Source organism: Sceloporus undulatus, chromosome 2 (genome assembly GCF_019175285.1).
Source record: "Sceloporus undulatus isolate JIND9_A2432 ecotype Alabama chromosome 2, SceUnd_v1.1, whole genome shotgun sequence".
In the NCBI taxonomy this organism is placed as follows: domain Eukaryota; kingdom Metazoa; phylum Chordata; class Lepidosauria; order Squamata; family Phrynosomatidae; genus Sceloporus; species Sceloporus undulatus.
In genome coordinates this window covers 24,593,399-24,618,740 of record NC_056523.1, presented here as the reverse complement: position 1 = coordinate 24,618,740, position 25,342 = coordinate 24,593,399, and the positions used below count along the sequence as shown (strand labels likewise).

At 39.4% G+C, this 25,342-nt stretch overlaps 1 protein-coding gene across 2 annotated transcripts in view; it reads left to right on the top strand.

The window, feature by feature from the left end:
* The window catches only part of ARIH2 (ariadne RBR E3 ubiquitin protein ligase 2), a 48,012-nt gene that overhangs the window by 4,486 nt on the left and 18,184 nt on the right, over positions 1–25,342 (top strand). Inside the window, exons 2-3 of one of the 2 annotated variants that reach the window (XM_042455945.1) lie at positions 2,141–2,358; positions 11,044–11,386. In XM_042455945.1, the coding sequence (XP_042311879.1) occupies positions 11,138–11,386 (249 nt within the window). In that variant the 5' untranslated portion in view covers positions 2,141–2,358; positions 11,044–11,137. The remainder of the gene's footprint in view (positions 1–2,140; positions 2,359–11,043; positions 11,387–25,342) is intronic. The other variant, XM_042455943.1, reaches the window with a different exon arrangement.

Genomic DNA, 25,342 nt, shown 5'->3' with positions numbered 1-25,342 from the left:
TTGACTGCTTCCTGTGGAATCCTGGGGTTTGTAGTTTAGGAAGGCCTAACGGCTACATGGCATAATGGTTTGAGTGCTGGACTATGCTCTGTAGAACAAGGTTTGAATTCCTGCTTGGCCGTGGGGATTGGCAAAAGGAACGAGGTAAAGCGCTGTGGAATCATGAGAGAAAGCTAAGCATTTGGGGGTGGGATAATTCAGAGACCTGGCTCTATTACCCTTGAAAATCAGTATGCAATACAGATCTTGTAGCACCATTGAGACTGACAGAAGGAAAGGAGTTGGGAGCATGAGCCTACTCCTTCATATGGAACTGGTGAAGTAGAGGGACAGTCGTGTTAATCGGAAATGTCAATATGCAAATAGATCTTGCAGCACTTTTGTGACAGTGGTCACTATCACACTACATTCTTGTCTCCGTATTAAATTAACAGTGTTTAAGCTACTCTGAGAGCCTTTGTGGCTGAAGAGCAGGGTATAAATCCTCTAAATAAATATGATGTGCCCATATAAATTGTGAGCTTGCCATCTGCAGTTTGAGCTTTCATGGATGGCAAGCCCTGACTTTTCCAAAGGGTTCACGCGCATGTGGTGCCGTGAGCAGGAACGTGCTCCCATTGAAAAGAATGGAACTTAAGGTCCCACATTTCTTACTATCCGCGGGGGGAGGGGAGGTGATTCTCAAATGGATCCCCATGGATAGCAGGTGCACAGTGTAATACCACACTACACTGTTATAGCTCTGTTATTCCAGTTTTCCTGCTATGGCTGCCTCCCGTGGAATTCTGGAATTTGTAGTTTAGTGAGCCCAAGAGCTCTTTGATTGATAATTTTAAATGCCCCTCTCTAATCTACAAATCCCAGAATTCCACAGGAGGCTGCTGTAACAGTTACGATGGAATAATAGTCCTATAACAGTGTAGTGTGATATTTTGTTCTACAAAATTGTTTTCTATTCAGCAATATAATTAATGCCAGGAAAGAAACCATTTTGTTGTTTCCATTGTAACTCAGAAAACAACCAGATGATGATACATTGTGGTGAGAACTGGAAGACCAACTTGGCTTCATCCATTCATGAGAAAAGGGAAAGTGACAGGGAGTGCCCTCCCCAACCTCTTGCAGAATAAGGTCAATCTCACACTACACTGTTACAGCCCTATTATTTTGCCTCAACTGCTAATGCTGCCTCCTGTGAAATTCTGGGGTTTATAGTTTAGTGAGGCCTAAGAGTTTTCTGAACGAGAATTGTAATGCCCTTCCTTAATCTGCAAATTCCAGGATTCCACAGGAGGCAACAGCTGTTAAAGTGGAATAATAGCTCTATAACCATGTCCTACTGTCCTAACTGTGAAAGAAAGTGTAGCATAAGCTTTCATAGGCTTAGGTTCACTTTCTCATATGTAGACCAAGTCTGCGAAAGCTTATGCTATAACTTCTTTTGTGTAGTTAGGAGCTATACAGACCGGCCCTTTTAGTGCCAGATTGGGGCTGTGGCAACCGCATGCTGCAGCCCCGATCTCGCCTTTCCGCAGCACAAAAAGGACCCACAAAAAGAGGATCTTTTCTGCGCTGCAAAAAGGGTGCCGTAGCCACTGGTGTCTCAGCTATTTGGTGTTCCGTCATCTAGATACGGCGCCAGAGGAGTGCTGTAATGCCACATGCCATGTTGTATGGACGCCACGCTCCAACTCAACCCCCAGGCCAGCCTTAATGGCTGGTCTGTACAGACCTTTAGTCTCAAAGGTGCTACAGGATCCATTTGTATGCTGTAAAATGTGACTGAATGAAATGACCTTGTAGGGCTTATTCACACAATGAAAATAATCCAGGTAGAATTTAGGTTGAATCCCAGTTGTTCACATGCACCCTGAATGAACCCAAATTAGATTTTGGAGGGTGGCTACCAAAAAACCAACTTAACCTGGGACAAATGAACTCAGGAGTTTTTTTGAGTTTTTAAAAACACTTTGCATCATCGGCAGCGTGAATAACAACGCAAACAGACCCAGATTAAATTCAGTATACCTTGAACTGGTTTTGAATACATTCACACCATGGACTTGTTGGTGGGACGAGGCTCTGCCCATCTGGCTTTAGAGGAAATGCTTATCCTTTTCCTCTTTCCCTACACAACCAGTTCCAATGGGTGGCTTCCGGAGGCTCCCCAGGAGGAAAGTGCTGTGTCCCTCCATCACCCCTGATAATGGAGGACAAGTCCAGGACTGGCAATGGAGAACACCCCCCTTCCTCAACTGCCAGCTCCCGCTAAAGTCCTGAAGAGATGTGGATTGATGCCATTTCAAAGTGTGAATAACAAAAATGGAATGCATGAATGAGGATCTTAGCATCGTTCTGGTAAAAAAAATGTGTGAATGACCCTGTAAAGAATTATTATTATTATTATTATTATTATTATTATTATAGTTTATTTCTATAGCACTGTAAATGTACTGCAGTGAGTAAGAAAGGGATTAAAATATTCTAACAGACTTCCACAAAGTGCAAAGATACAACGCTGTGAACACTAAAATAAGGATAGTCCAAACCACTATGTTCCCCATCACTATGTATGGACATAAAAGCTGGACAGTAAAGAAAGCTGTTAGAAAGAAAACTCATTTGAGATTTGGTGCTGGAGAAGAATGCTGAGGATACCATGGACAGCCAAAAAACCGAATGGGTCCTAGAACAGGTCAAGCCCGAACTCTCCCTGGAAACTAAGATGATGAAACTAAGGCTGTTGTCCTTTGGTCACATCATGAAATGGTACAACTCAGTAGAAAAGACAATACTGCTAGGAAAGATTAAGGGCAGTAGAGAGGACTATACACCTGATGGCTAGACTCAATAAGATCTGGCCTGGAAACCATGCCCTGTGAGGAATGACTCAGGGAGCTGAGTATATTTAGCCTGGAGAAGAGAAGGTTAAGAGGTAATAAGATAGCCCCATTTAAATATTTGGAGGGATGTCATATTGAGGAGGGAGCAAGCTTGTTTTCTGCTGCTCCAGAGACTAAAACATGGAACAATGGATGCAAGCTACAGGAAAAGAGATTCCACCTAAACATTGGTAGGAAATTCCTGACAGTCAGAGCTGTTCGACAGTGGAACACACTCCCTCAGAGAGTGGTGGACTCTCCTTCTTTGGAGGTCTTTAAACAGAGGCTGGATGGCCATCTGTCAGGGATGCTTTGATTTAGATTTCCTGCATGGCAGAATGGTGTTGGACTGGATGACCCTTGTGGTCTCTTCCACCTCTGTGATTCTAGGATCCTGCAAAGGAGGAGTAGGGCCTGAATTTGCAGGACCTGAGCAGAACACTGGAGGACAGTGGTTCTTGGAGATGTCTCATCCACAGGGTAGCCATGAGTTTGGGTTGACTTGGGCAGTTAGCAATAACAACAAAACACCTTTGAGACTAACTGAAAGAGACATTAGTAGCATGAGCATGTGCTACCAATTTCTCTCTTTCAGTTAGTCTCAAAGGTGCTACAAAATCACTTTGCATTTGGGGTGGGAGGATATGTTGAAAGAGAAGTCTGTTGGAAGAGGCTGGTGCTGAAGCTATTGTCCTGTTTGTATGGGAAAGCGCTGTGTCGACTCTATTGGCACCCCAGTGATTTCTAGTGTGAAAAACTAGACAGAAGGCATATTTGAAAATGCCCAGGCTATTTCTTAACATTTTGTGAAGTACTGTAGACTAAGCAAGTGTGCTTTGGAGCTAAAGTGAAATATTTCCACCTGACAGGTAGCACATGAAATGCTGTTCTGGTTCAAGTCTCCTCTGAATCATGAAACTCACTATATGACCATGGGCTAGTCACTGACTCTCAGCTTGATCTACCTCAGAGTTGTGTAAAGATAAAGTGAGGAGGAGGAGAAGGAGGGTTTACAAATGCTACCTTCAGCTCACTAGAAAGACGGCAGGGTGTTAATGTACTAATAAACATGACTATTTAGGTCCAGAACACACTGCAGAAATCATCTAGTTTGAGATCACTTTTACTGCCCTGGCTCAATGCTAAGGAAGTCTGGGAACTGAGACATTTAGCCTTCTCTGACAGAGAACACTAGTGCCATGATAAACAACAATTCCCAGGATTCCCTAGCATTGAGCCAGGGCAATTAAAGCAGTCTCAAACTGGATGATTTCTGCAGTGTGTTTTGGACCTTAGAGAATATGCAGTGTTTGCACTGGGGCAGAAAAGGCACTATTGACAGGAAATTTCTTGGCCTGCCACATGCACTTGACAGTTAATATGGCAAATGCTCAAATTAAAAGCATTCCAAGTTCTCTTAGCAGCTTTACATGTGTGAGATTCCCTACTGGAACCTGGTTAAGTGCTATTTGGAGACTCATTGTTGCTTTCAATCTATGATTCCAACCATGCTTGCTGGTGGCTAGGTGAGCCAATGGATAAAACAAATGAGTGGATTTGGAGTCAGCTGCTTTGTTTCTACAAGGGTAGGTCATTTCAGCAGTGAAGGGAATATGCTTGTTACTACAGCTTGGTTTAACAAGTCTATATATTAGTAATGTACTTGTTTGATTTTGACTGAAATCTAATCTTGTGGGTGGATGTTCCTGCAGTTATTTCTACATTCAGGCTTGTGATGCTAGCTAGTCTGGTATTTGTGGATTATTACATGTTCTCAGAAGTGTACCATGCTTTCACTAATTTTAATAAACAGACCCTAGGCAAAATGAATCTGAATTGACATAAGTAGTCAAGATCAAATTAATCTTCATGTGTAATTTGTTCGTTTAAAGCATTTCATTCTGTTTTACAGTTGAAGAATCTTTGAGAGCAGCTTACATAAGATTTCCAGATTTCACTGTGTGAATATTTATGCAAACATGTGAAAGACTTGTTTATCTTTTGTACTCCTCTCTTGTAGTAAAGCATTAAATCAGGATTTTAACACTTCATTGTTTTTCAGAAAATCAATATTTCTCCTCTACAATTGATTTTAAAAAAATCTTTTTCTTTTAAGTGATATTTTTTGCAAAGAAGGGTGGCAGTCGGAATGTTTTAAACAGATGAAGTGAGTGTTTTTCCCATCTGGTCTCAACAGAGATTTATGGTACATTGGACACGGTACAGATTGGATATCCCTTATCAAGAATTCCAAAATACTCCGAAATCCAAAATTGTGCACATGGGTATCTGAGATTGTGGCACCTTTGCTTTCTAATGGTTCAGTGCACACAAACTTGTTTTCATGAACAAAATTATTAAAAATATTATGTGTAAAATTACCTTAAGACTATCTTTATAAGGTGTATACAAAACATAAAGGAATTTCATGTTTAGACTTGGGTTCCATCTCCAAGATATCTCATTCTGTATATGCAAATATTCCAAAATATTGGGGGTGGGATCTGAAATCCAAAACACTTCTGGCCTCAAGCATTTCAGATAAAGGAGGTTCAAACTGTAAAATAGATAGATTTTTGGAAGGAAGAAGTAAAGAGCCCATACTTGTCAAGAGGGTTCCTGAGATATGTTTAGCTCTCCTAGTTATCTATCTTTTCCCACCTCAAAATCTCTGCCTTTGCAAAGCAGGCCTCTACCAACATTGAAGGGGGCAGAGAACTCTACAATCCTCATAAGTGCCTGTACCATGGTTTTTCTCTTTACCTAATTGAGAACTCTTGACTCATTTAATATGGCATATAGGCATCTATAAAAGTCATGTGGCTGCTATACTCATTTATTGGTAGCACTACTGGTAACATACACAAGTGCTTACAAAGTCTGAAGTCTTTATTGTTCTGAGGCACAGGGCTTTGTTTCAATTGAATGGTGTGGCATATTGAGTCCTTATAACAACATAGAATGTTATTCTCTAAATTGCTTGAGAACAGGCTTTGGTTTTAAAATGACACAAGTTCTGGCTAGCCTTTTCCTAGAAGATGAAGGCTATTAAGCTCTGGCTTTAAAGACTTTTTCTCCCAATTAAGTGACACTCTCAGATCACATTTCTATGCCGTTTACCTTGACAATTGGCCTCTTTCTTCTGAAAACATTAATGTCTTCCTCTGAAAAACGTGTTTGAGTTAGTCTTTTCAATAGTCTGTTGGAACAGCAGATCTATTCTTGCCACTTGATATGCTCCCAACTATAAAAATTGGTATTCTCTAGAAGTACCATAAGTTTGAGTAGAAGCTCATGTTTTTGTTTCATATTTTTGTATTTTGTGATTTTTTTTTATTGTAGCCAGTGATGGTCAGGAATATTAAAAGCTAGTAGGTACTCATTGGGGTTTCAATATGGTGAGTGAAGATGGGAAAGAGTGGAGTTGGGGAGGCACTAATAATCCCCTGGACACAACTGGTGTTGAGCCTTGGTGGCGCAGGGGTTAAATGCCTGTACTGCAGCCACTCACTCAAAACCATAAGTTTGCGAGTTCAATACCAGCCAGGGCTCAGGCTCAACTCAGGCTTGCATCCTTCCGAGGTCGCTAAAATGAGTATCCATCTTGTTGGGGGCAATTAGCTTACAGTTGTAAACAGCTTAGAGACTGCTTAGTTCAGTATGAAGTGGTATATAAATGAAGCTGCTGTTGCTATAAATGAAGCTGCTGTGGTATAATGTTTTTGGTTGTGACAGAACTAAAGGCAGAAGGAAAGGAGGAAGGCTACATTATAAGTGGATTGATCCAATAAAAGATGCCATGACCCTGAGTTTTCAAGACCTAAGCAAGGGTATTCATGACTGGCTGAGGTTGCCATAGGTTAAGGTTGATTTGACAGCAAATAATAATAAGACTTTGGGTCAATGGGGAAATCCTAGTACGGTAATAGAAGATTTTGTGTATGTACTTTCAAATCGCCTGTTGCCTTATGGATTTTATAGGGCTACACTCTCCAAAGGATGCTTTTTAAGAATTTCCTGACTCCTGAGTTTGGGATACTGGTTCTGTGCAAATGACAGCTGTTGATTTGCTTGTCTTTGAACCTCTGACTTCTAAATTGGGCTATTAGCTAGTATATTTCTCAATTTTGCCTTTGTACTGTTATTTCACACATGAAAAGTATGTGCTTTTCAACTATGAGTAATACTTCTTTAAAAGCATATCTCATAAAGGTCACGAGAACTTGAGTTGCATACTTCAGAGATGTCATGACTACTGCACAAGGTTTATTTAGTGCCATAAACTACACCAATATAGTTCTTGCCTATAGAGTTTAACATCTAGGTGAGAAACTTGTGAGGATGAACTGTTAACAGTCAGTACAGAAAAAGCAAGGGGTGTGGTGCTTCAGCAAGAGCTTTGCAGAAAAGTACAATTTGAAGGCAGAACTGGAGGTGTGTTGATCCTCACCAAGAAGGCAAAGAAGGGGCTATTGCATGGAGCATCATGGACTGAAAATGAAAAGGCAAGAGTAGAAGAAAGAAGTAAAGAAAATACTTCCTTTTTAAAACTGTGAGGAAGTGATGAGATGTCTGAAGTAAGAAATGGCTCAAATGAGAACTATTAAGTCTCACAAAGATAGGACTGTTGTATGGTATAGAGTACAGTTTTTCACTTCTTTTTTCTTTTTCTCTTTCTTTCTTTCTTTGAGCTGATTTTATAGGCTTTACTGGGAAGACAGAAATTGAGAAAAATAAGTAAAAGACACTCTGTATAAAGAAATTAATTGAGAACTGGAACACCACATTATCAGTTGTGTGTTTCAGTAGCACTTTTCTGAGCGGCAAATGTTTTATTAATGTATTTGTTTATTTGTGATGGTAGTTCTGTGAAGTAAACTAAACAGCAAGAGGGGGCAGGCAAGAGGTAAAGACATACTGCTGCATTACAAATGATTACTTGCATAACTGAGCTGGAATTTGAACATGGTTCCTTAACCACAGGGCTACAAGAATAGTAATAGCAATAGCAGCTTCATTTATGTACCAGTTCATTCCACACTAAGGAGTCTCTAAGCGGTTTACAACTGTAAGCTAATGTAAGACTGACATGGCTGCATTTGACCACTTATCAGAAAGTGGTTGGGAGCCTGCATTGGGTGTGAGCATTACAATTTATATATATATATATATATATATATATATATATATATAGAGAGAGAGAGAGAGAGAGAGAGAGAATTTTATTATATTACATAAAATAAATAACATACAAATACATTTATGTGAAAATGAAGGAGAAAGAAAAGAAAAAAACCTGTATGTTTTACTTTCTATTTGTATTTATAAATCAGTTTCCAACTTGTATTAGTCCTCTATCTTCTTAGCCTACAAGAATCACATTTCATTTCATAATAATAATAATAATAATAATAATAATAATAAAATTTTTATTTATATGCCGCCCTTCCTCCGATCAGGGCGGCTCACAACATAATTAAAATTCAAACAATTCCAATAAAAACATATTTAAAAACAAACCAACAGTAAAGCCCCAAAGCCCAACCTCTTGGCCACGAAAGAGAGGAGGGAGGCCCACAGGATATTTACTCGGGGAATGCCTGTTGGAATAGGAAGGTTTTGAGGTCCTTCCTAAATTGGGCCAGGGTGGTGGACGAGCGGAGCTCTGTGGGCAGCGCATTCCAAAGGGCTGGGGCAGCTATGGAGAACGACCTCCGAGTAGTGGAGGCCAACCTAGCCCTAGGCACCTTCAGTAGCTGCTGCCCAGACGTTCTGAGAGTGCGAGGCGGAATGTATGGGGAGAGGCGGTCCTTTAGGTATCCTGGGCCCAAGCCATTTAGGGCTTTATAGGTAATTACCAACACCTTATATTGAGCTCGGAAGCGAATGGGCAGCCAATGAAGATCTTTTAAAACTGGTGTTATATGGCTGGTCCTGGACGCACCAGTGACCAGCCGGGCTGCCATATTTTGCACTATTTGCAGCTTCCGAGTTTGGTATAAGGGTTGCCCCATGTAGAGTACGTTGCAGAAATCCAGTCTCGAAGTTACCAGAGCATGTACAACAGTTTCTAGGTCCCTCTGGGCCAGGTATGGGCGCAGCTGGCGAATCAGCCTAAGCTGATAACAAGTGCTCTTGACCGTCGCATTCACCTGAGCAGTCAGGTGAAGCGACGAGTCAAGAAGCACCCCCAGACTGCGCACGGAGTCCTTCACAGGGAGCGTGACCCCGTTCAGGACAGGTGGAACCACCGCCATTCCTGGACCAGGGGAACGTATCACTAGTACCTCCGTTTTCTCTGGATTCAATTTGAGTCGGTTTTCCCTCATCCAGCCCATTACTGACTCCAGACAGGCCACGAGAGGAGAGACGCCATCCCCAGTCACTGCATCAGTCGGAGACATAGAGAAAATAATTTGGGTGTCATCAGCGTACTGATAACCCCGCGCCCCATGTCTCCGGATGATCTCTCCCAGTGGTTTCATGTAAATGTTAAATAGCATGGGAGACAGAATGGCCCCTTGAGGGACCCCAGTTTTAAGGGGCCTCTCATCAGAGCACACGTCTCCCAGCTGCACCATCTGGGACCTCCCCGAGAGGTAGGAACGGAACCACTGGAGCACAGTGCCCCCGATTCCCACCTCTGCGAGGCGCCCCAGAAGGATACCATGGTCTATGGTATCGAAAGCCGCTGAGATGTCCAAGAGCACCAACAGGGAGACGCTTCCCCTGTCGATGCCCAGACGGAGATCATCGACCAAGGCGACCATGGCCGTCTCAACCCCGTAACCTACAAGAATCACATTTCATTTCATTCCTCTTTAACAATAACTGTTAATATTACTGTATCTACTGTCTCACCGGGTTTGTCCCATACTTTAAATTATATTCTCATTACTCTACTAGTACCAAATTTTCTCGACCTTTTCCCATTTATTTTCATATTCTTGGTTTGTTTTACCTGCAGTATAAATCATCAAATTATCCATTATTATAAACTCGTGTAGTTTTAATTTTCATTCTGCTATACTAGATATTACTTTAGATTTCCAGTATTTGGCATAAACTATAGGTGCTGCAGAAATCATGTATATTAGATTACACTAATCTGATTGTAAATCAATTTGGCTTGTATTATGTCCACTATATTTAATAGGAACAACTCTGGGAGTAAAGGAATATTTATTTTTAAAATTTCTTGCGTTATTTTATGTATGTTTTCCCAGTATTTTTGGATCTCTTCACATTACCACCATACATGGTACATAGTTCCAATTTTCCCTTAACATTTCCAGCAATAGCCGTCAGAGTGTTTTTTTCATTTTTGATAGTCTTGAGGGAGTTAAATACCATCTGTGTAGAATTTTTAAGTAGTTTTCTTTTATTGTATTACACTTAGTAAATTTCTGATTATTTTTCCATGAATGTTCCCACATTGTTAAGAGTATTAGTCCACCTATATTTTGCATCCATTTTATCATAGTTTCTTTAAGGGTTTCTTCTTTCGTTTCAATATCCAATAGTATTTTGTAAGTTTTCATTATGAATCCTTTTACACCTCCTATTAAAATTTTATCAAACTCTTTTCTTTCTGTCTCTATTCCTTCCTTTTTCAAACCTTCATTAAACTCTTATTTGGAGATAATGTAGCCAATTAATTGATATCCCTTCCTGCTCTAATTGTTCTCTTGTCTTTATTTTGATTTCGCCCTTTATTATTGTTGTGCATTCTTCATGTTTGATCCACTTATGGTCTCCCTTAAATTCATTTTTGCGGAAAGCTGCTTGTGGAGAGGCCCATCTCGGGATTTTTAAATTAAAAAAAAAATCTTATATGTTTTCCACACTTTGAATAATGTTTCCTGGTATAGTGTGTGTTAATTTCTTTATCTATTGTGGGGTCATCCTGATTTCATGTTAAAATCTTCTAGATCTAGCATTTTCTGGTTGTCTAACAGGATCCAATCTCTTACCCATAAAAGTGCAGATGAATCATTACAACCTATTTTTAATAAACCGTATTTTCTGCTTTTAAAAAACTTAAATGCTAATTGTATAAACTTTACAGGCTAATTGTATAGTTTGTGGGCATAACAACTAAGCTTGATTTTTTTTTCCTTTTCCCTTCTCCTACATCTTCTACCCCACACCCCAAATTTAGGAGGCAGAGAAGTCAAATGAAGTCAAAAGAACAATAGTGGTGGGAAAAGAAGTGGACATTGTGCTCCTGCTCTGCAGTTTGGCAGAGCACTAAGATGTCTGTGGACATGAACAGCCAGGGCTCTGACAGCAATGAAGAGGACTATGATCCAAACTGTGATGAAGAGGAAGAGGATGAAGATCCTGGGGACATTGAGGATTACTATGTGGGGGTGGCAAATGACGTGGAGCAACAGGGAGCAGATGCCTTTGATCCTGAGGAATATCAGTTCACCTGCCTGACGTATAAGGAGTCTGAGAGTACCTTGAATGAGCACATGGTCAGCTTGGCCTCTGCATTAAAGGTGAGAAGTGCTGGGGAATTTGATAAAGGTGCACCTTTCAGGCTGCAGAATGGACAAGACAAACCTGAATCGTTTGGTCTGCCATCAAAGCTGTAAGTGACCATTGACCCAAAGTGCTGTGGATTCTGGGTGGCTGAGATTCCAATGTCACTAGTGTACTAGAGTTGCCTTGTGAAGCCTTTTTGCTTTTTTGCAGAGTTTCTATTTCTTAAATACAAATGTTTAATGCTTAATAGAGAACAAAAATGTCCAGGTTCCCCTCTTATCTTGCTTATTTACTTACTTCTCAACATGGAATATTTCCTTTTTTAATGAAAAGTTTTCCAGTACACAGTGTTACAGGTAAGAATCCTTGACATTTGTCCACTTAAGCTCTTTCTACCAGTGGAATAGCTTCTATTGAGGGGAACAATTCGCCATCCTTTCAGAGTCTGTTTTCGAAAGTTTGGGGACACTCCAGAGCAGTTTTGTGGCCTGGGTGTGGGCGATACAGAGGATGAAGGAAAGAAAAAAAGTTCCATTGGGTAAAAGTAAATCTGCTCATGCAACATTGAATCTTGTCCCCAAATACTCACACGCACACACATAGAAATATTATAGCTATTATATGAAGACTTACGTTCACATATTGTGTTTCTTGCTATAATTCCCATGTCTAGCTTTTGTCCAGTGGTGGAAAGTTTATGATCACCAAATGTTTGTTGTTGAACTTGCAACTCCCAGACTTCTGTTAGCTTATATGCACAAAACAATATCCCATGTTAGTCCCAGAAATTATCACATAAACTCATCTACAGGTTGACCTCATGTATAAGCTGATAGCATGTTTTGGAGCCAAAGTTATGGATTTTGGTATGACCTGTGGATAAGTTGAGGGTAAAACATAGGAGACATGTAGCAAAGGACATAAAGAATATAGCAAAGGAAAGGGATGTCAATGAACTACAAAATTCCAACAGGCATAACTGTTTGTGCTCACCCTAAAGGCTGGATGGATGAGGAGGGAACTATAGAAAATGGTGGTGCTGTGGTGGTGGGGAGGCGACCAGGAGCATGTCTATTCTCTTGGCACTCTTTTGAAGGGACGTGCCAAAGGTCCATCACCATTTTCTTGCCCAGGCAGTCAGAAAGACACTGGAAGCGGTGCCACAACGGATAGAGTAGAGAAGGTGGCGGGATGGACTAAGCTCTCACCTTTTAACACTTTTCTCAGAGAAGGAGATGGTTCCCTTTTTAAATAAGAATCAAGATAACAGTATTTCTGTCTACCCATGGATAAGTCAGCCCAGTTTTTTTGTGCTGATTTTTTGACTATATTTTGTAGACTTATACATGAGTCTGTACAGTAAACCCTGAATAAATAAGGAATGTCTCCTCTTCTGCCAATTTGTGTAAATGAAATCTTACTGTTGATCTGAGTTCCTTATTAGGTTGCTGAAGAAGTCAGTGTATCAAGTCTTAGTTGCAGTATATTTGATGCCTTTTTCCTATAAAATATATTGTGCACTGGAAATCACTGCAAAGTATGGAACCTCAAGGTGCCTATTAAGCTCAAAGCAACTAAGAACCTAACTTGGTCCAAAGTAAGTAGAAAAACAATAAAACGTTAGACGTTCCAATCTAGCAACTGGATATTACGTTGTCTTCTTGAGAAGGAATAATCATAGACTTCAAGAGGAGCAAATCAGTGCTCCCAAAACCCTGTTATTACCATGACAAGAGGTTTGTTTAGGGGCGGTGTTCTTGCCTCCTGCTGTACCCAATGACTAATTACTCCACATAAAGAAAGACAATTTCTATACACACTAAACTGAAAAAGAACAATCTCCTCAGTATTTGGTTAATACTGTTTGGGCCATAGACTTGATAAGCTTGCAGGCCCTGCTGCAATGCTCAGAAAAGAGTTCAGTGTAAGCTGATGGTACTTGGCACTTGTACTAAGCCATCTGACATAATCATGACACATAGTAATGACCTGTCATGAACTTTAAAATCACCACCAACTGAGTCTGTTACCACCAATAATGTAAAGTGCAAAACAGGCTTGTTGCCTCTCTTCTGATTGTTTTATTGATATTTGAAACCTGACCTGGTGTCACCAGCCTAAAATCTTGTGCCAAATGAAATTGGCCTTAAATATTTCTGAGAAGCTTATCAAGACATAATAATAGAAATGAACAGTCCTGTTTTGTATGCACACATTAAGTGTCAGATGTTTCTGGAAATGGCAGTGGAATCCCAAGTTCTCAGAAGACAACTTAATAAATGTAGGGTACTCTGATTTTGAAAGCTAGGCAGTGCCAGCCCTGGTTAATACTTGGATGGGAGAATGCCAATTAATACCAGGTGGTGTAGGCTTTATTTGAGATGAAGGAACTACTTTTGAGCATTCCTTACGAAGACCCTATGAAATTCGAAAGGCAACTTGAAGGCACATACACATTCTTTTAATTTTAATGACTTCATTCTGTCACTTTTGGTAATGGTCCTTGCTTTTAAAGGTGCGCCTCACACTTGCAGGCTGACATCGCCTTATATTAAAAAAATTAGCTTCAGATGAATCCTGGTGATGCAGTGGTTAAATGTCTGTACTGCAGCCACTCACTCACAAACCACAAGGTTGTGAGTTCAATAGCAGCCAGGAGCTCCGGGTTGACTCAGCCTGGCATCCTTCCCTTGGTTGCTAAAATGAGTACTCAGCTTGTTGGATGCAATTCGCTTACACATTGTGAACCACTCGGTACATTAGTAAGTGGTATAGAAATGTACTTGCTATTGCTATGAGACACCCTCATTGGAACCACTCGTGTTCTTTCCAATGACTTTTTCAAGAGCTCTGAGAGCATACCAATCGTTACAAGTTATAAATGTGTTCCTATTTCAGTAGAAAAGAGGAGTGAACAATTTTGATTCTGGAGGAAACAAAGTAGGAGGAAATTTGGACATGCTTAAAGAATTGCCTGAATTCTCTTTGGAAGTCAAGGTGGACTAAACTGAAGCTGTCCTACTTTGGACACATGAGAAGGCAGGACTCACTAAAAAGACAGTAATGCTGGGAAAAGTGGAGGATATTAGAGAGATAGACCACACATCAGATGGATAGACTCAGTCAAGGGAACCATGGTGCTGAGCCTGCAGGACCTGAGCAGAGCAGCTGAGAACAGAGGGGCTTGGAGATATCTCATTCATGGGGTTGCTATGAGTCAGTCAACTTGAAGAGTTAACAACAACAACAGGGAATTGCTTTAGTAAGCTATCTTGTTTGAACTTAAACTCAGTTTATGTTTTTAGCCAGGCTGAAGTTCCTGTTCAGTGAAATTACTCATGCTATGATAAATTGCAACCTTCAACAGCCTTCTAATTACAGATATTTTATTCATTCAATTAACTTATATCCTGCCTTTCTCCTAGCACCCAAATGGCTAACAGCAAAAGTAAAACAAGATGGAGATAAAAACTTGATTATGAAAAAGTTAAAGCATGCTATCAAAATAGCATTAATATTAGCTTCAAGATAAAACAAAATTAAAAATACAGCACACTTCTCTAATAAAAGACCCATCTGTAAAACCAGTTAATAAAATGCCTGGTTAAATAAAAAGCTCTTTACGTACCAGCTAAAACATCACAAAATGTCATCCTTTTGGCAGCACCAATATTTGGAAATGGAAGTTTTGGAGAGGTAGAGGGGTTTGGGTTTTTTTTGCAAATTTTTACATTTTGGGAGGCTTCTGAGGCTGCAAATGTGAGGTCCAGGGGCCAAATGCAACCCAGGGGTCACATTCTTCTAAGTCAGGCATTTGCTGAGGAACCATACAAAGTATGCCCCCCAAAAATTCTGACATTAAACATGGAGCAAAACGCCAAAAACAAAAAATAATGTTAGGATAGAGAATTTGTTGAACACTGAAAGAAACAAAAGATGTATATAAAAAGGAAATTATGTAAAAACACTTCTAGGTTTGGCAAAACCACTATATGGTCAGTATGTTAAATGCTTAGAAGAAGCATTTGATATGCTGCAGGAAAAGTTGAGAAGAGGGGTATGTTGAGAAGGGGGATATGTGGAAATGGTTACAGACTGGTACATTGAGGGGGGAAATGTGACTCAAGAACAAGTGTTTCAGACAAATAGCATCAAGGCAAATAGTGAAAAAATAAGTACAGTGGGCCCTTGGTATCCACTGGGGTTTGGTTCTAGGCCACCCCACCCCCTGTGAATACCAAAATCCATGGGTGCTCAAGTCAATGGGGTAGTAAAATTCTGTCCCTTACATAATATGGCAAAACCAAGGTTTGCTTTTTGGATTTTTCAAAACTATATTTTCAAGCCATGGATGGTTGAATATGTGGATGCAGAATCCGTGGGTACAGAGGACTGACTGTAAAGAAAAAGATGGAACTGTTGACCACCTTATTTGTTCATGTAGCAAGATCACACAGACGGAATGTAAGACAACACTGTCATAAGTTGGCTACAATGATACACTGAAATCTATGCAAAAAGTATGGTTTACCATCTACAAAAAATGGTGGGAACATAAGCTTTAAAATAGTAAAGCAAAATTTTGGGGGGGCTTCTAGAGTTCAGAATGATAAACTGTTAAAGATAATATACCAGGCATAGCTGTGGTCAAGAAAAATAAAGTCTTGATTATACTTGTAAACGTAGCAATCACCAGAGATGGCAGAATTAAATACAAAGAGAGGTAGAAGATTATGAAACATCCAGACCTACAAACTGAGATTTAGAATCTCAATTCCAAATGGACTGACAAAATATCTGAATGTTGTTGTCATAGATGAGATCACAATAATACAATAACAAAGTGGCATAGTTTGTTATATTATCTGAGAATACCTCACTGATTCACAGATTTTTGGATAGAATCCAAATCCTTTGCAGTCCAGGACTGCCGTCATGAACATCTGGTAAACTCTGAAACCAAGATAATAAGCATTGCGAAGGTTCAGTGTATTGTGTGTTATTTTAATAATAGATCTAGAGGACAGGTCATCCTTATTGTTTGTGGAGATCAGTGGGTAGTCAGGACTGAGGAGCTGGGACTTCCATGAGGCAAAAATAACACTTGAACTATATACACTTTCTAGTTTACAGCTCATTCTTGTAGCCATTAATTGCTGGAGGATTTTGCACTCTCTTTCTCCCTTCTTGGATAGATAGGGATTTCCTGCATGCAAACTCCTTCCTCTCTCTTATTCACACTAACCATGTGACTTAGGTCACTCCCTCTTTGGGACTAATAGACATTCTCTCAAAGATTTTCAGCTGAGCCGTTGTGTTTCCATCTTCCTGATCTCTCGACTTTCTTTTGAAAGATGGTGAGATATTTTTTTTTTACCTGAACTAGTCACTAGCTAGATTAGGATATAACTTCTATGTAAATATAGATTAAAGCCATTAGTAAACTTTTGTTTTAAACTACAAACTACATGCTTGTTATTTTTGAGTTGGTCTCAGTTCTTAGGGAAATACAGTTAGACAAAAGCACATTTCTGCTACTCTTCTCATTTAAAGCCAGACTCTAACAGGTTTGGCTTTGACATTTTTGATACAGTATTTAAATATTTTTGTTTCCTTAAAAAGGCTGAAGCACTAGGAAACTTAAATTATCCCAATTTAATGCTGTAAAATCTTTTGCCAGATGTAGTAACGTATTTCCTCTCCTGATCTGAAGGCTACTCTGACCTTCAGATGTCAGTTTTGGGGTGAGAATGGTTAGACACTATCCTCAACAAATGGCAAAGCTTTTTGATAAAGTTGGCATCACCTAACAATAAGGATTTCATAGGCATGGAGCACTTAAGCTCAGGTAATATGATTACATCAATTGTAGGACAGCATGTTAAAGAGAGAGAGCCAGTGTGGTGTAGTAGTTTGTTGGACTACTAGGAAACCAGGGTTGTAATCCTTCCTCAGTCAAGGAAACCCACTGGGTGACCTTGAGCAAGTCACAGTCTCTCAGACGATGGCAAAGGTAAACCCTCTCTGAACAAATCTTGCCAAGAAAACCCTGTGAGAGGTTCATCTTAGGGTTGCCATAATTCGGAAAGGACTTGAAGGCACAAAACAACAACAGCAATATGATAGAAATGTGCTCCACTGACTGATCCACTTGAAATACAGATGGAGCAGTAATATGTTGCGGGTGGGGGAGTGTGCACAGTGTCTGTAGGAAACAATCTTGCTGTTTATTTTCCTTAAAAGTAATTTTATAAAAAGCTGTAGTCTTACTTTAAAATAACTGAAGCTTTTAACGTCCAGAGGAAATTTTTTACTTGGCCTTTCATAAGCTAGACAATTGTTCCAGTGAAATTTCAAAATGTCTCAACCTTGGCATTTGAAATACTATATCAGTTTGCATAAAGTAAAATGAAATGTCTCACATGGCAATGGCAATGCATCAGAATGCCTGGCCTGGTTCTTTGGCAAAGCTGAATATAGTGTTGCCAGAATGGCCTGAGTCTGTTCAAAACGAACACCACATAAAAATAGGTTACTGTTTGTCCTCACCTTTTTAACTCCCCAACATACCTGTTTTTCAAGGACAGAAGTGGCATTCTGGATACTTTTTGTTTGTTTGTTGTTGTTGTTTTGCCATTTTTCTTCTCTTCAATGGACCAAAAACTGATATCTGGACCTGTGCAATTGCCCACTCCACCCTAAAGATTGAACCTTTTATGGATTTGCAGGAAGCTAAAAATCTAATTTTACAGCTGTTGATCTTTGCAGCTAGGGGAAACACCATAAAATCATCTAAACAATTTGTCAGCATATCCGAGAGTTTACCTTAGTGCTTCTGTAGTTTGACTGGAAGATAAGTAACACTAGCTGTGAAAAGCACTAAAGCTCACAGCATGGAAGTCTAGCAGCCTGCCAGCAAAAATAGAAAAGGGCCATACTGAAGATGTGATATGTTTAGCCTGGCTCCTAGTTCTGTGGGAGCTAGTCTTCTAATCTTCAGTTAGAAGAAATCTGTTTTAACACCAAGGAACACATCAACCCAGTGTTGCTTTTGAATAACTTTAAAGATGCATGTTGTGATTTAAGTATACTGTAGGTGATGTAGCTACTACAGGTTGAGTATCCCGTATCTGAAATGCTTGTGACCAGAAGTGTTCTGCATTTTGGAATATCTGTATTTGCATATTTGTACATAATGAGATATTTTGAACCCAAGTCTAAACATCAAATTCGTTTATCTTTCATATATACTTTATATACATAGCCTCAAGGTAGTTTTAAAATAATGTTGTACATGAAACAAAATTTGTGTACAGTACATTGAATCATTAGAAAGCAAAGGTGTTGCTAGCTCAGGCACCAATGAAAAAAGTTTTGGTTTTTGGAGTATTTTAAATTTTGGAATTCAAAGGGAGACTCAACTTGTATTTTCATAGTATCGTCTTTAGTGTAATTACGTCAGACTAATGAACATAATATTGGTGGACAATGATCTGTGATAATCATAGTTTACTTACATTTGTGAAACAGTAAATTAGTTTCCAGATTTAAGTTTGCGAATAAAAAGGTAAAAAAACCAAAATGCCAGAGATGATCTTTCATCCAGCGTTGTGTTTGCTGTTATAATGCTTGTTGCTAAAATATTTGAAAATATATTTGTGACATGGTGAACTAATCAATAAGCGAGAGACAAAGGTCCAAAACACACTGCCGAAATAATCCATCTTGAAACTTCTTTAACTGCTCTGGCTCAATGCTAGGAAATTCTGGGAACTGTAGTTTTGTAAGACATTTAGCCAAATCAGCAAAAACAGATGTCAGAGACCAGAGACCTCTGGTGCCACAATAAACTATAATTCCCAGGATTGCCTAGCACTGAGCCACAGCAGTTAAAGCAGTCTTAAGGTGGATTATTTTTACAGTGTGATTTGGACCAGAAAGAGAGATGGACAAATACACTTTAAGAAGGTGAGCTTGACTGAAAGACTTCCAGGAGCAGAAAATACCCGAGTGACACCTCTTTCACTGAGCTCTGTGAAAGAGAGGGTGACAGCAGTGTCAGTACTAGCTAGGAGGCAAGATCAAATTGATAATTTATCTTCCTGGACAGGAGGGGATTGAGAAGGTGGCTCTCAAGAGTCTGAGAATTCCTTCAGTCTTCTGGGAGCTGTGACAGCTGACTGTAACCAAAGTGAGGAGACACCTTGGGACATCAACTCATCCCACTGCTACAAGTTTTTAATGGACACTAAGTCAGAAAACCACACTCATCTTTGTAAAATAACCTGATTTACTGGTAGAAAGAAATCTTGGAATCAGTGGCCTCATAAATGCTTGGTGAATTTCCTACCGTTCATATTAATGTGAGATAATCTGAGGACTATTTTTAAAAGAAGAAAGAAAAAAAGTTAAAATTGTATGCTGAAATCAGTAAGTCGAATATACTTTGTGGAGAGTGTACAAAATCCACCCCCCAAAAAAAGTGGATGAAAGGTATAACAACATGAAACGAAGGAAATAATTATTAAAATTGGAAGATCAGATGCTTTTATAACACCTCATGAGTAAAAATGCCTTAAAGAAAGAAACTGATTTGTTTGGGGAAGTGAAATTGTTTTGACTGGGAGAGGCAGTTCACAGAAAGTAATTAGAATAACAACAGAGGTTAAGTGTAAGGTGGTTTTATCTGGACATTCTTTTGGAGGAGGCATGGAAGAGACAACTGTCTTAACTCTTAGTTTCCCAAGGTTTTGTTGAAAATGAGATTTTACTGATACAACCTCTGGAGATACATTTGCAGGGGTTGGGCAAGTGAAAGTGATAAGGGAGAAATATAAATTGGTGATAAATGATTTCAAAAACTTTAGAGTGAATGCTAGATTGAAATTGGACTAGCTGAGGAACCTGAAGATGAAGTGGAAGATGAAGATGGAGAATTGGGTGAAGCTAGACCTGGGCAAGACACAGCAGACAGTTTGAAGTTGGAAGAGCATGAAAGGGCATTTGCAGGTGAGGGTTTGTGACCTGACCAGGAGGACTTTAGAGTTTTGGAGGCAATATTGGAAGAGTCAGTCAAGACTGATAGGAGCATTGGAATTAACATAAGGTAGAAGAGGGGGGTTGGGAGGGTCAGCATGAGTGTTTTTCATGGAACATCCCCCCCCCCCCCCCCCCTTTTATGTGATTTGAAAAAAGATCCCCAGTTTGCAGATTTGGGGGAAGCCCATAGATTTAAATATGAACACTAAAAAAATTAAGTGTGGCTTTTCTGGATTTAAAATTAATATTAGGGCTTACAAAGGGATCTTGTAGCAGCTTTGAGACTAACTGAAAGAAAGAAGTTGGTAGCATGAGCTTTTGTAGACTTAAACCTATTTTGTCAGATGCATGTTTGGAGTGGAGAATCCTGAGGCAGACTTATACAGTCGCCCTTCCTTTCTCGCGGAGTTGGGATTCACATTCTTGAATATGCATGGATGGACAATCTCCGTTATTATCAATTCTTGAATAACTAATGGATTTTAGAAGGGAAGAGTGTAATCTTTTGGTTTGTGGAGGGAGATATAGCTGATATTATAGCAGATGGATTTTAAATGGGAAAATGAAAGGGGTTAAACTGATTACTTTAGAAATATATAAATAAAATACAAAGTGTTAAAGTTTTGTTTAACAGAAATTAGGGGGGGAATGGTATTAGAAATATTTGATAGTGGTTAATAATGTTTAATATTACATATATATTAATAACTGATGGATTTAGTAGGGAACATACCTGGATTTGGACTACCATTAATCTTTGATTATAGAAAGAAGGTGAGGAATTCTTGTATAAGAAAAGTCATGATGGATCTTATACATTAGTACAGTGGTCTCCAAACTGTACCCTTTAAGAGATTTTGGACTTCATCTCCCAGAAGCTTCAGCCATGTTAGCCAATGGTTTGGGATTCTGGGAGCTGAAGTCCAACATCCCTTAAAGAGCACAGTTTGGGGACCACTGAAGTAGTATGTGTTCATTTTATACACTGTTGAAGAGAAGATTGGAAGCCATTTCTTTCTTTTATTTTATGTCTGGTTTTTCCTCTTCTTTTCTTTGTTCTTTTGCTACCTTCTTGTTTTATTTAAATTTGTTTTGTTTTATATATTTGGAAATCTTAATTATTATTTGTTCTAGAAAGAGTGTGTTTCGACTCAAAGTCCTGCTTAACGTTTTGTCTTATCCTGAATTCATACTTTCTCAGCCTCAGCTTTTCCAAGGCATGGCTTTCTAATTAAGATTTATATCTCATTTGCATTCACTTCTATCTCTGCATATGAGAATAACAGTTAGAATAATTTAGGGCTGAATCTGTAGCCATATCTTGCCATATCTTGCATATGTTATTACAGAAACCATTACATAATACTAGCAGCCTAATCAAAAGCTGAGTCTAACTGGCTTGGATCCGAATGTTTCCTGTTGCTTAGTACAGTCGCTTTCTTATTACAGCTTTTCATGACCCTGAACAGATGGAGACCTGAAATGTTGTGGCCTGTAGGGAATTGCTGCTACTCTTGGGAAATGGAGGTGGGAGAAAATTGGTGAAAATCAGGAGCTCCCATTTATCTGGGTCGCCCTGCGCATCCAAACTGCTGAGTTCAGTGAAACCAGTTCCTAAGCAAGTGTGCACAACATTGCAGTTAAAGCATGAGAAAGAGCTGATAATGGCAACGAGATTAAGCTTTGCATCTAAAGTCCAGATTGAAATTTCAGTAGATGTATTAGGCATACCCCTTCCTCCACAATGTGATACTGTTTTACTTGACAGGGTCATTGTAAGGGTCATTGAAATACAGTGCATTTCAAGCACTTCAGAATACTAAATAAATAAATAAATAGTATAATACAAGAAAAATACATTGGGCTGTGACCTTGCATCAGATGAGCTGCAGAAGAATACTGGTATGGTCATGTACCTTATTTCCACTTTTCTGGTATGGTTAATCAAAGCAAAACAAATTTAATAAGAGCTGAATATTTACCTTGATGGGGCTTGCTTTGGGGTTCTGTGTAGGAGACCAGTTGGATTAAGGCTAGCACATACAGATTAAATGCAAAGAACAAATTGTTCCACAGTTTAACCAGATATCCTCTTTCAGTCCTCAGTCTAATTTGGTATAGAGCGAATAGAGTGCCTGACATTGCTTTCTGGAGCATGTTGTCCTTACCAACCCTGCATTCTTCTTTTTGAATGTCTCTGATCTAGTGCATCTGTGCACATGTGGCCAGACTGACATAGGGCTCACTGAAATCCTCTGGTGTAGAAATAGCTGTTATGTTAGCAGTCAGCTCTTTTTTTCCCCATGATACCAGTCCCTGGTAAGTCAGACTGGAGGTGAGATCCAGTCAGTGGGGGATGCAAAATACAGCCAGCCTTCCTTATCCATGGATTCAGCCTTCCACAGCTTGCAAATATTAAAACAAAAATAAGAACCAAGAAGTAAATCTTGGTTTTACCATTGTATATAATGGACACTATTTTACTATGCCATTGTATTCAATTGGACGTGAGCATCCACAAATTTTGGTATCCACTGGGTGGGTGCATGGCGAGGGTCTTGAAATCAAATCCTAGCGGATACCAAGGTCCCACAGTATCTGCTCTGGAGGTAGTGCTTGCTGAAACTGCAAGTGATTTCATGCTTTTGAAAAGGCAGTCTTTGAGGGGGTAATTAATCCTGGAAATACACACTTTTATTCCATCTTGGAAATGCCTACTTCTTACTGTATAAACTATGGGGAAACAGCAGTGTGGTGTCTTTCCCTCTATGTGTCATGTTTTCTGTTTTTGAATAGAAAAATGACTGGAAGTGACTGGAGACTTACTCACCAGACAGTTGGAGTTGAGCTCTTTATGGTACAGGGCAAACAGAGAAATTGTAGAGGCTAAGCTGAGTTTTTAAAATTAAGAAATGCTGTATTAAATTATTGTTCATGATGACTTAACTCTCCGTATTATCAGTGCAGGAGAAAGCCTATGCCCTATGGCTACCACCAAGGGATTAAATTGTTTGAAGAATTTTTTTAGTAATACTTGTAATAAAGATCTGGTGAACAGAATTATGGAACTCAAAATGACAAGAGTTTGTTTGTTTTTTAGCATCAATGGGAACTGCTTTCTGAGTTCTTTTTCTCAAAAGCAGAAATAAAGCAGAAACATTGTTAGGTTGCTTTGCTTAAAAAGTTTAGAGTCAAGAGTGAAAGAGGGCTTACCAAGGTGAGCAACGACTGCCCCAGTTGCTCAGTTCAGCTCATCGTTATGGCCACACTTTCATAAATTCTATTTTCATATGATAATAAGGCCAAGATTGCATTTAACAGAATATAAAGTTCTACCTGCATGCTTATATGGAGGTCCAGAAAGACAACACTTGCCAACTGAGTAGCAGTGTGACTGATGTCTCCCAGGGCACACTTGAACAATCAGTGACTTTGTGGGTCAGGGTGAATCTGCTCTTAGCACTGTCTGACACCTTTTGTGAAGGGTGGAGAATTGTGTAATACTCTACCAGGTATTTCCTTTTGCAACACCAAAAAATATTTAGTGAAATCCAGTTATGTTAGCATATGTCACCAAGAGTATTCTGGTCTTATTTTCCAATTTATTTTGCTGTTATGTGTCCACCACTTTGATTCCCAGCTATGGTTGTCCACCAAGATCCACATGGTTCTGATCCTTGCTGTAAAGTCTTATGTCATCCGTCCGTCCCCAATGCTGTAAATGGATGAGGTTCTAGTTCTTGGGGTTCTTTTCTGTAAGAGCCTGTGCCTGGAAGGAGAGACAAGGAAACTAAATCAAACCACAGTGACTTGGATTTGCTTTCTTGTATAGTATTCAAGTCCAATTTTGGTGTGTCAGAAAGAAATATTTCTCTGGTGTTTTTTGATATGCCAGAAAAGCAAAACAACCAGAAGTTTTCCCCCTTCCAAAACTTCATTATAGATGCCATATTGAATCCAGCAAGCACTTGCTGTGTTCCTTTGCCAACTGGGTCTGATGGGAGAAATGGAGATATCAAGTGTTGGGATGAAGGTCACAAGGCCCATCTGGCACCAGAACAGAGGATGATTCTGGCTGTCAGTCCTCTCCTACTAATCAATTTCATGGGCATCTGACTCCTGTAAGAGCTGATGGCCAAGTCTGTGCTGCTTTTGCTGTTTGCAGTTTGTTTGCAATATGAAACCACTTTTGAGTCCATAACATCTTATATTTTCAGACTGCATTTTGGAATAGTTTTAAAAGTCATTAATTATCATTATAGTTTAAGATACACATTATAGTTTTAGATACCCCAAAGAAGTTACCATCAGTTGTGTTAAAAAAAACAAACCAATTAATTTGTTGGTTAGAGTGTGCAGTTTATTTGTTGCATCAAAATCAACAGTCTTGTGGCACCTTCAAGACAAATAGGTTATAGCTTTCTTTAGTTTCCTGTTTTTTTCAAAAGTAACAAATAGTTGCTTTGGGATTACCTTAAAAAACTCAGTATCTGAATACAGTGGTGCCTCAGGATACGAAATGATCGGGTTACGAAATTTCCGGGATACGAAAAAGTTGGATTGGCAAAAACTGTTTCGGGTTACGAAATATTTTTCAGGTTACGAAATTCATTTCGGCGCGAAATTCAAATGCTGCAAAGTGCAGCTATAGGCTTTCCAGTGCTAACGGAAAAGTGTTTCGGGTTACGAAATTTTCGGGTTACGAAAGGAATGGCGGAACGAATTAATTTCGTAACCCGAGGCACCACTGTATAGCCACATAAGGCTGAGCACAAGTCAACACTTGCACCACGTGATCTTCCTCCTTTGCCATGCAGTGGTGCTACACTTCTAGATTCTGATGTCCTCATTAAGCACCAGTTCTGAAATCCTGTGTTTCTTTCTTTTGGCTTTTACTGCTTCACCTCCAGTATAATTTTTGTAAGTTTTGC